Genomic DNA, 12190 nt, shown 5'->3' with positions numbered 1-12190 from the left:
CAATAAAACTAAAGTTATCAAAAGCTAAACATTATTTATAATTAACATATTTGTACTGTACTGAGTAAAATCAAAATTGAAACTATGTTGTACAAATCAAATATAAGGTTTAAAACCAATTTAAATAATTTAAATTAGTTTTTTATTTTTTTTAATCCCACAGTAACTCCATCAAGTTGGTCAACTTGTGTTCAATCTTCATCAGCACATGGCTGACGGCAGCAGGCTTCATCCATCTGGTGAGTGTATTTATGTGTCGTCATGGAAACACAGAAGCCACAGGAAGGACGTGGACTAACACTTTTTTTTTTTTTTGCTTCCAGGTGGAAAACTCAGGGGATCCTTGGGAAAACTTCCAGAATTCCCAAGCGCTTTCCTACTGGGAATGTGTCTACTTGCTCATGGTGACCATGTCCACCGTGGGCTATGGGGACGTTTATGCAAAAACCACCCTGGGACGCCTCTTTATGGTGTTTTTCATCCTTGGGGGTCTGGTAAAGAACGCTTCTCCTTATTTTTGACATTATAACCTCCACTAGGGGGCACTGCTCTTTTACATGTCAAGTATTATTGTGTATTATTGTGTATTGTGTGAATGCTGAGAGTATTTTCCTTGGTTTTATAAAAGGAAAAATAACATTTGAGACAGATGAACTATTACTCCGTTCATTCTGCTATAGAACCAACACGCCCAGTTTTTAAGACGATTTATCGAGGCTGACAAAATTATCGACTTTGTTTTAAATTTGTACCCGTTGGTAGGTCTTAACCACGCCCCTCCAGGGACCCCCGCCGCACTATTTGAGAAGCAGTGACGTAATGGTCCCTATGCAGTTAACAGCCACTGGGGGGCCATTTGCATGTTATGGAGAAGCTGATATGATATCAGCATTCACACAATGGCCATCTGTTATTGATCGATGATTATTTATGGTAAAGTGTTCAAAAGCACTGCGGTTTCAGGTAGCTCCACCCCCCCCGCCCCCTCCTGCCCAAACAACCGCCCACCCCACCCCACCCCCCGCCTCCCTCACTTGAACAACAAACACCAATACAGGAAGGAATAATTACAGCGCTAGCTAATGGATAGAGCAATGATTTTTGCACTTTATGCTAAATGTTTATTCTTGTAATGTTGTGACTTTTTTTGCACCAAATATATTTCATCGTTATTCCTGTCAAAAAAAATTTCTCATAATGTTCACTTTCGTGAAACAACTTTTTTAAAATTTTAGTTTTTTTTTTTACTATGCACATAAAATTTCTACTTTTTATATTTAAATTTTGTATCTCTTGTAGTTTTTTTTCCTCGTAACATTAATTTATAAAATTACATATTTTTTCCTTGTAATATAATTTTATTATTTTTTTAATGACTACTTTTTATATATTTTGATTTTGTATTTTCAAAACGTCAAATTTAAAAAACACTTTTGTAGTAAATTTTTCTTCTCATAATGTTCCCTCTTGTGAAACAACTTTTTTTTTTAACTTTAGTTTTTTTTATTTTGCACATAAAATTTCTATTTTTTATATTTAAATTTTGTATCTCTTGTATTTTTTTTCCTCGTAACATTAATCTTATAAAATTACATCTTTTTTCCTTGTAATATAATTTTATTATATTTTTTAATGACTACTTTTTATATATTTTGATTTTGTATTTTCAAAACGTCAAATTTAAAAAGCACTTTTGTAGTAAATTTTTCTTCTCATAATGTTCCCTCTTGTGAAACAACTTTTTTTTAAACTTTAGTTTTTTTTATTACGCACATACAATTTCTATTTTTTATATTTAAATTTTGTATCTCTTGTAGTTTTTTTTTCCTCGTAACATTAATCTTATAAAATTACATCTTTTTTCCTTGTAATATAATTTTATTGTATTTTTTTAATGACTACTTTTTATATATTTTGATTTTGTATTTTCAAAACGTCAAATTTGAAAAACACTTTTGTAGTAAATTTTTCTTCTCATAATGTTCCCTCATGTGAAACAACTTTTTTTTTAAACTTTAGTTTTTTTTTATTGTGCACATAAAATTTCTATTTTTTATATTTAAATTTTGTATCTCTTGTAGTTTTTTTTTCCTCGTAACATTAATCTTATAAAATTACATCTTTTTTCCTTGTAATATAATTTTATTATATTTTTTAATGACTACTTTTTATATATTTTGACTTTGTATTTTCAAACCGTCAAATTTAAAAAAACACTTTTGTAGTAAATTTTTGTTATCATAATGTTGTGACTTTTTGGATGAAATATTTTAATTTTTTTAAAATGTTTTTTCTGTAAACATTTTTTCTCATAATATTATAAGATTAGTCTCGTAAAAGTACCTTTATCTGTTCTGTTTTTAAAAATGATTCTGATAATATTCCAACTTTCTAACTCTCCCGTTCTATAATTGGAGTGATGTAAAACAATAATTATGATGACTATGATAATCCATATGGCGGTAATTGAACTCCTGCTGTTGTGTGTTTGTTGGTGAAAACATGGCACTTAAGGCTTCCTCCTAATGAAGTTTTTCATCATTTTAAATTTTCCTATAACAGATTGACACACGCCTCGTTTGCTGTCACTCTTTTGCGATAATAATTTCCATGCTTAATTTGTGTTCCTCTCTGCAATGTAACTGACGTCATTTCGGCTACATTGACTCAAGTGTGGAATGCAGACACGTTTCCTTTTATTCCCGCTCATAAGCAAACTAAAGAAAGTAGACGAAATTGAAATAGTCGGCCTGACTCTTCTCTGCTGGCCTGTTTTTAGTCTCCTCTTCTGTCTCCTATCTTCTCCTTAGGCCATGTTTGCGAGCTACGTGCCTGAAATCATAGAGTTAATAGGCAACCGCAAGAAATACGGTGGTTCCTATAGTGCTGTTAATGGGAGAAAGTAAGTATATGGAGGAGGCCGCCGCCGCTGCTGCTGCTACTGCTGCCGCCGCCGCCGCTGCCGCCTCCACCGCAGTGGAGTCTTCTTTTGCATGCCATTTTTTTTTTTGTTTCTTTTTCTGTTCCACGCATGTAGGCCATGTTTGCTCGCTACGTGCCAGAAATTGCCGCTCTCATCCTTAATCGGAAGAAATACGGAGGGAGTTATAACTCGACCAGAGGCAGAAAGTAAGTCCAATGTATGAAGAGAAATAAAGTGGTGTGGTTTTGTGTGACTTGATGGGGAAAAGGGTTTGCGACACGCTGTTTTTTTTTGTGTTCGAGAACGTGTCACGCGAGATGTAAACATCTCAGCGTTCAAGTCACACTGTGACTGAAGAAGATGGCCATGGTGCTCTCCATGCTGCTTTTGGTGCTTCCTGTTTGCCAGCTTGCTTTTACAGACGCCTTTTTTTCTGCTTATGTTTCCTTATCGACATATTTTTATCATATTTTCATGCCAGTCTCATCACACTACTCCGCTTTAGTCCCTTTTTTCCTCATACATTTATGACTATCCCGACTTTTTTTCTCATTGAATTATTATTTTTGTTCTTGTAGATTTATTACTTTTTTTGATAAGATATTCAGACTTTATTCTTGCAATTTTACGACTTTTTTTAAAATAAAATTACGCATTTTTAATGCGTAATTTTAATGCGTAATTTTTAATTTATTCCATATATAAATAAAATATACAATTATACATAACATCTTTTAATGTGTAATTAATTTATTCCATATATAAATAAAATATACAATTATACATAACATCTTGCTAATAAATTAATTTTAAATAAAATATATAGATAATGAAATTGTAAATAAATTGTGAGTATATTATTATTATATATGTTATATTTATATATATATTTTTTATTTTAATTACTTTATCATTTATTATATTACACAAACAATATGATTTAAAATAGTTAATTGTGTTATTTAACAACAACAGTAATAGTAGTAGTAATAATAATAATATTTATCACATTTTCATGCCAGTCTCATCACACAACTCTGCTTTTTTTATGACTTTTTTTCCTCACACTATCCCGACTTTTTTCTCATGGAATTATTATTTTTGTTCTTGTAGATTTATTACTTTATTTATTTATAGATATTCAGACTTTATTCTTGCATATTTTATGACTTTAAAAAAAATAAAATTAAGCATTTTTAATTCCATCCATACATCCATTTTCTACCGCTTATCCTCACTAGAGTCGCAGGGGTGCTGGAGCCTATCCCAGCTGTCTTCGGGCAAGAACCGGCCAGCCCATGTTCCCGCTTAATTCTTGTAATATTTTGTAATATTTACTTTTCTCATATAATTAGTACTTCTTTGTCACAATATTATGATTTTTTTTCTTGTGATGTTCCCACTTCATTCATATCAAAACATGTTTTCTTGTAGAATTATTAATTTTTTTCAACTTGAAGTGTTTCCTCATAATTTTCTCACATTATTCTGTTTTTTTTTTCTTGTACTGTGACTTGTTCAAAAAAATTATAACTTATAACAAATAATTATAGCTGGCGACCAGTCCAAGGTGTACCCCACCTCTCGCTCGAAGACAGCTGGGATAGGCTCCAGCACCCTCGTGACCCTCATGAGGATAAGCGGTAGAAAATGAATTAATATTCCAGCTATCCTAAAATTCTATTGTAAAAAACTGATTTCTCATAATTTTCTGTAATTGTTTAATTTTTTTTCATTTTTTCTGTCAATATTCAATTTATTCTCGTATTGTGACATTTTTCAGTAATATTACAAAATTTTCTTTCTCAAATTTACTCAATTTTTATTTATTATTCTCTGACTTTATTCTAAAAAAATAACCTTTGGTCAGTATATTGTGACTTTATTCTCATGTAATTTTCATCATATTTTTTGTTTATTTCTATTCCATAAAAGGACTTCAAATTCTTGCATTAGTCACATTTTTTCTTGTTAAATTACTGCTTTATTTTTTCTAATAATAATGACTTTATTCTTAAAGTTGCAACTTTTTCTTTAATAATTTGACTTTATCTTGACTTCCCACGTCAAATTGAAAAGTTGTGTGTTTTGCCATGTACTTTGACTTGCTGTTTGTCAGTGTGTGTATTTTATGTGTATTTTAAGTCTTGGCTTTCCCTTCTACGTTGTGTGTCATGTTTTTCTACCAATTCCTGCACAACATTTTAAGCAAATACATTAAATAAGCGAACTAAAACTGTAGTGAATTTGAGATTACTGCTTAAAAAAAAAAGATTATATATAAATAAATGTCAATGTGTGCTTTGTTGACTAATAGTAGCACTTGAATATGTACTGGTGTTTTTTTTCAGCGCTGGAAAAAAACTGTACTGGCTTTGGCTGTGCTTTTTTTTTTGTTTTGTTTTGCTTCCGGAACATTCCTGGCCTTTATCTTCAGTCCGACCTACACCCGCAGGACTAGACGCTACTTTTTCTACTTTTAGTTGACATTTTGACAAATGTGTTTGTTTTTGTTTGCCTTCTTGTGGCATGAAAGGAAGATGAAAACACCACTTTTGTAAAAGTAAAGCACAGCGGAACCCGGTGCCGCTTATGTTGACATCTAGTCTATTTGTTTTGATTTGGTTTCATGTACTGTAGATGTTGTCACTGGCCGCTAACTCTTATATGCTAATATCCACGTTTTAATTTGCAAGAAGGCAATGAAACACATTTTTCAAAATGTTACATACTATTAACATAACTAAGCTTACTTTCTTAGCATAGCTAGCTAGCTACATGCCTCTAAAAAAAAATGTCATCCGAAAGATATTTGGTGCTTTTTTTTTTTTTTTTGGCTCTCGTGCTTTTTTTCATCTGCCAACAAAAAACTTTTGTTAAGCTTTTAGCACTCTTGTGATTGCGCTTCTAACAAAAGGAGTTTTTAAAGCGGGTATGTATGCTCTTCACTTCCTTCACGACTTACATGTAAGCTTGGCGTTAAAAGGCTTATTTTGTTTAAGGAATTTACTCATTTTTCCTGTTTCCCCATCTGCTCTTTTTCTTCACATTTTTACATTGCCAAAACATTATTATCAATTGTTATTATTATGATTAGTTAATGTAAGTTATTGTCACTTAAATATGAGCTCATTGAGCAAATTTACTGTAAATTAAAAATGTAAATCTCAACCTATATCACCCTGTTTAAAACATAACTTAAGTGTAATAATTGAAATTGAAGTGTTTGGAAAAAGTTATAACCATTACCAAAGCTTTGGGACTCCAGCTAACCACAGAGAGAGTCGAGATCCACAAATGGCACAAAAAGTAAATATATTCAATTAATATTAAAGTATATATAATAAAATAATTGTATTGAACCAACATTTTTATTTCATGACCAATTTATTGATTTCAAGGTAATTTTCTAAATTGAATTACCTTTAAAAAATTTTTTTGTTAATATATTTATTCTATGACGGGGCAGTGGATTGAAAAGGTTCATCAATAATTGGGCAGAAATATGCTCCTATTTTAATAAATTAATTTTGAATTATTATCATGTTTTTGTGTTATTAATATTATGAATTATATTAAAAATAATTGTACAATTAATTGAGGTATTTATTTAATAATATGAATTTTATTTTCCATATATTTGTGAAATTATTCTTATGGTTATGGTAATTATTCTATGACGGGGCAGTGGATTGAAAAGGTTCATCAATAATTGGGCAGAAATATGCTCCAATTTTAATTATTTAATTTTGAATGATGTTTTTTGTATTATTAATATTATGAATTATATTAAAAATAATTGTACAATTAATTGAGGTATTTATTTAATAATATGGATTTTATTTTCTATATATTTGTGAAATTATTCTTATGGTTATGGTAATTATTCTATGACGGGGCAGTGGATTGAAAAGGTTCATCAATAATTGGGCAGAAATATGCTCCTATTTTAATTAATTTTGAATTATCATGTTTTTTGTATTAATATTACTAATTATATTAAAAATAATTGTATAATTAATTAGGTATTTATTTAATAATATGAATGTTATTGTCCATATATTTGTGAAATGATTCTTATGGTTATGATAAATGACTATAAACAATGTTAAGGTACGTTTATATTAGATATATTGTATATCATTCATATTTTATACAAATAAAAGGGCCTTGTTCTTAATCACAAATAGATCATGTTTATATTTTTATGCTTTTAATAAATAACGCTTTGTTTAAACCCATTTAATTTCATTTTAAAACTGCATTTTGGGTCATTTAGAGCTCTAAAGTAAGTAAAAGTAAGAATGGTCAGTTTGCTCCTGCAACAAAGGACAAATGTCAGTTTGCGGATGATGTCATAATCTCATCCTTCATCCTTCTTAATCCACTGTGCTCACTGAAAACATGGCCGACCAATCACCTAAACACAACAAACCCTGATTGCTTCTCATGTCCACCTCATCGTATGACGCGTGGCCGTCACTGACCTGTGTGTCCACTTCCTGTACAGACACATCGTGGTGTGCGGCCACATCACGCTAGAGAGCGTCTCCAACTTTCTCAAAGACTTCCTACACAAGGACAGGGATGATGTCAATGTAGAAATCGTTTTTCTCCATAAGTAAGTCCAAAAACAACATGAATTATTATTAAAAGGTACAACTTTTAACAGTACAACTTGATGTTGTATTGCAGTATTTCCCCTAATCTTGAGCTGGAAGCCTTGTTCAAGCGCCACTTCACTCAGGTGGAGTTTTACCAAGGGTCCGTCCTCAACCCTCACGACCTGGCCAGAGTCAAAGTAAGACGCTCGCCGTTCGTTAACGCCATTTCATTGATGCATTCATCCATATATTTGTACTTTTTATTTTTTATTTTTGCTCAGATTGAATCCGCAGACGCCTGTTTGATCTTAGCTAACAAATACTGCGCTGACCCCGATGCCGAGGACGCCTCCAACATCATGAGGTTTGTCCTGTTGATCAACAGTGTCATGTGATCATATTCATGTATACACACTCCATAAATAATGGAGCTTTTACTGGAACATTATCAAAGTCATGCAAGTGAACCACGATAGAAGCATACAGACACTCATTATGAAATTCACTAACATATCGTCACAAAATATTGATGTATTGACATTGATATATCGATATTGAAATGTTGATATCAATATCTAAAGGTTGCTGTATATTCCAAAAAAAAAAAAAATCCAATTTCGTTGTGCATCGTGTATAATGACAATAAAGGCCATTCCATATCAATTTAGAAATGCTGTATCGGTATCAAAATATTGATATCAAAATGTTGCTATATCGATATTGAAATATTCTTATATTATCAAAATTTTGACATACCAACATGGAAACATTAATATCAAAGTGTTATGATATTGATTTCAAAGTGTTGCCATATTGATATCAATATGTTGTCGTATCAAAATTGAAATGTTAGCATAGCGATATTGCAACATTGATGTCTCGATATCGAAGTGTTGATACTGAAGTGTGACTATTGATATTCAAATGTTGCTGTATCAATATCGAAATATCGCCATATGTTGATAATGTTAACCATTGTTAGGGGCCGATAAAACGAATAATGTGTATAAATATATAGTATAAATTTTAAGAATTAATTTAAAAAAATACTAAATATGAAAAATAAAAAATATTAAGTTAAAACAAAAAATAATACATAATTTATATTTTTTAATTTGTGTACATAATTGAAAAATAAATATTGATTTTATATATTTTTTTATGGACACAGTGATGCTCAAAGACATTAGCACATCAGTCACATGTAATTATGTAGTTTGGTGTTCTTCAAGGATCAGATTTAGGACCGTTACTGTTCTCCGTTTCTGGAGTTTCTGTACAAAATGCTGATGAAACTGTAATTTACGCTCACGGTAGTGATATCTCACAGCAGGTGGTAGAGAAGCTTACTAAATTATCATATTTTTTCATTTTTATCAGAGTGATCTCGATCAAAAACTACCACCCGAAGATCCGCATCATCACCCAGATGCTGCAGTATCACAATAAGGCTCACCTGTTGAACATCCCGAGCTGGAACTGGAAGGAGGGCGACGACGCCATCTGCCTGGCCGAGCTCAAGCTGGGCTTCATCGCTCAAAGCTGCCTGGCCCAGGGCCTGTCCACCATGCTGGCCAACCTCTTCTCCATGAGGTCCTTCATCAAGGTACCGGACACAAGCTGCGACGGTCGGGCGCTTTTGTGCCGTGTCTTGATGCTGGCGTTACCTGCAGATTGAGGAGGACACGTGGCAGAAGTATTACTTGGAGGGCGTGGCCAATGAGATGTACACAGAATACCTGTCCAGTGCCTTTGTGGGCTTGTCATTTCCTGTTATTTGCGAGTGAGTATTTAGTAATACTGCAAGTGTTTGGACTCAAATGAACAAAGTCTGCGTCGTCTTCTTCTTCAGACTTTGCTACGTGAAGCTGAAGCTGCTGCTGATCGCCATCGAGTACAAGTCTGATCAGAGGGAGAGCAGGTACATGATCATTTCTTTTCGGAATAAAAGGAACGGAAAACGGTAAACATGTCATGACATATTAGTGATTGATTAATTGTTTGAATTGCCTTTGTGGCAGCACCCTGATCAACCCTGGCAATCACGTGAAGATGCAGGAGGGGACGCTGGGCTTCTTTATCGCCAGTGATGCCAAAGAAGTCAAAAGGCAAGAAGCTTTTTTTTTTTTTTACTTTACATTACTTTACTATTTAATGGTAATTGTGCTGAAAGCATTAACACATATGTTATTGTAGTCAACCATTTTCCATCTATTTATTCTTCTTATTACTCCTCATTTTTTCTCCATTCAATAAGTTAAATATGCTAATATCAGAGAGCACATTCTGATTATTACATAGTTTTCTTTGTTTTCCCTCCACAGGGCGTTGTTTTACTGCAAAGCCTGCCATGATGACGTCACCGATCCCAAAAGGATCAAGAAATGTGGATGCAAAAAGTGTAAGTCAGCATTATCTATTACATTTCTCATCATAATAGTCTTCATTTGTGTCATAGTACTTCTACTAAATAGAATAAATAACGTTACAAATGACTTAAATTCATAATATCACCCAGAATGTGGATTACCCTTACCGTTAACACACTGGCTTGCTTGAGCTTGTAATACAACAAATCGCCACTAGAGGTCACTAAAGTATTTGAACAAACTGCTTCTATGATGACAGTAAAGATGCAATGTAGACTGTATATATTTACATAATCATTTCCCATTAAAGTTACAAAATGTCTAGTATTTACATTATTTGCTCACATATTTTTTTGGAGTATTGTTATTTTTAGGAACTAACACCACAACCACTACTGCTACTGCAGTACTATTAAAACGAATACATAATTGTTTAGATCTATTATATTATTTCAAGGCCAATATGAGATAGTAACACACCATAAATTTGAGTAAATTGTTGTAGTTCATGTTTTTTTCCCCACTAAAGTGTCATTTTAAATCTGTTTAAAATTTATGATGCTGCTATATCAGTAGAAAATTACTTTATTGCAATATGTTCTAATATATTTTGTTCTGGTATATTTTTGTTCTTTCCAAAGACATTTTAGCACACAGAAATCAAAGTATAATCTTCATAAATGGCTTTAATTCCTCAATGCTGAATGCGTTGTATGTTGATTGTGTTGTCTTGGCAATGAGACAAATATGTTGGTTGTAATAATGATTACACAAGTAGCGTCCCATTTGTGTCATAATGCGAGGTGTCGTTGTTAGAAGGGTTGAATATTGCACAAAAAAAAACTCATAGACTGTCATCCATTTTTAGCTGAAAAGCCTCATGATGGCGTGTGTGTAGCGTCTCAGGGCGTTTGCTAGCTCGAAGCCCGGGCGTAGTTTTATAGCAGCGGCAGCAGCTGTTGACAGGACGCGGGGAGGTGCGGCGAGCGAGGCCCTTATGCGGCCTGACGTGGAAATTATGTTTGCATTTTCATTTTTTGGAGTGCTACCAGTTGCATGAAACTCAGACTGACAGTTCCTAACCACCAGGCAGCCAGTGCGCCCCCCTCTCCCTTCGCTTCCTCCTTTTTGGTTGGCGGGACAGATGCTAGCCTGTTAAGTCGTGTGACTCTGCTGGCGCCCGGCGATTGCAGGCGACAGATGCCAGGACCGGCGAGGTCGCTGTTTGAACACTGCTGTCACTGGGTCGCCTACAGCAACGTGCGTGACCTTTTGTGTGTAGAGTGGGGGGGGGGGGGTATTTTTGGGGAGGACACAATTTACCGGATATGTTGACTCAAAACACCCTGCGTTGGATGTCATAGAGAAATAATGCTAATCTCTCAAGGAGGCTGGTATGCTAGCTGTATTAAAATGTGAAATGGTGGAAAAGTAACAATTCTATTTACTGTAGCTGACTTTTTAAAATCATTTTACAGTAAATTAAAACAATTCACAGTAACCTATTTAATCTACATTTCATAGTTCATACATTTCATAATAATTTAATACACCCAATCTAGCTAGCTTGCTACTTTACTTGCATGCTAGCTAGCCCACTCTCTCTCCATTAGTCGAAATAGTTCTGTTTACAAAAAAGTAATTTAAATAGTAGAAAAGCTGACTTGTTTGTGGCTTTTTACAGCAAATAGCTTTGACGTTAGCGTAAATATAACAATGTAGCAAGGTGGTTGTTTGGGCAGCACTGAATATACACAGTCTCAGTTCATACATTTCATAATAATTTAATCTACCCAATCTAGCTAGCTTGCTACTTTACTTGCATGCTAGCTAGCCCACTCTCTCTCCATTAGTCGAAATAGTTATGTTTACAAAATATTACTTTAAATAGTAGACAAGCTGACTTGTTTGTGGCTTTTTTTAAATTTTTTTTTTTACAGCAAATAGCTTCGACGTTAACGTAAATATAACAATGTATCAAGGTGGTTGTTTGGGCAGCACTGAATATACACAGTCTCAGTGTCATGTTATTATAGTTATAGAGCTTGTTTAATTGCACCTGTCGCCATTTTTGTTGTCACTACCTTAATGTATTTATTTTCTTTGATATTCTCAGCTAAAAACACCTACAATGGATACATCAAATCAAGTAAGTGTGTATTATTTTCTTCTTAATTCACTCACTTCCTGTGTCGCGTCCACTTGTCATTATTGTGTTATTTGGCCTCTCTGCAGGCAGAGGGCGCTGTTGCATCATAAAGTAGTTGCTGGGAACTAGGACACAAAAACAGACA

General features: G+C 33.3%; 1 protein-coding gene across 6 annotated transcripts in view; it reads left to right on the top strand.

Annotated features, from left to right (window-relative positions):
• LOC131109867 (calcium-activated potassium channel subunit alpha-1a-like) overlaps nucleotides 1-12190 on the top strand; it is a 66809-nt gene that overhangs the window by 31288 nt on the left and 23331 nt on the right. For 4 of the 6 annotated variants that reach the window (XM_058062310.1, XM_058062309.1, XM_058062311.1 and 1 more), the window contains 12 exons: nucleotides 164-239; nucleotides 324-494; nucleotides 2811-2902; nucleotides 7434-7544; nucleotides 7619-7724; nucleotides 7809-7891; nucleotides 8908-9133; nucleotides 9201-9310; nucleotides 9380-9448; nucleotides 9549-9635; nucleotides 9852-9928; nucleotides 12013-12045. In XM_058062310.1, the coding sequence (XP_057918293.1) occupies nucleotides 164-239; nucleotides 324-494; nucleotides 2811-2902; nucleotides 7434-7544; nucleotides 7619-7724; nucleotides 7809-7891; nucleotides 8908-9133; nucleotides 9201-9310; nucleotides 9380-9448; nucleotides 9549-9635; nucleotides 9852-9928; nucleotides 12013-12045 (1241 nt within the window). Of the gene's footprint in view, nucleotides 1-163; nucleotides 240-323; nucleotides 495-2810; nucleotides 2903-3037; nucleotides 3130-7433; nucleotides 7545-7618; nucleotides 7725-7808; nucleotides 7892-8907; nucleotides 9134-9200; nucleotides 9311-9379; nucleotides 9449-9548; nucleotides 9636-9851; nucleotides 9929-12012; nucleotides 12046-12190 lie in introns of all 6 variants that reach the window. The other 2 variants (XM_058062308.1, XM_058062313.1) reach the window with 1 other exon arrangement.

This window comes from Doryrhamphus excisus, chromosome 22, assembly GCF_030265055.1.
Source record: "Doryrhamphus excisus isolate RoL2022-K1 chromosome 22, RoL_Dexc_1.0, whole genome shotgun sequence".
Classification (NCBI taxonomy): domain Eukaryota; kingdom Metazoa; phylum Chordata; class Actinopteri; order Syngnathiformes; family Syngnathidae; genus Doryrhamphus; species Doryrhamphus excisus.
This window is presented reverse-complemented; position numbering and strand designations above follow the sequence as displayed.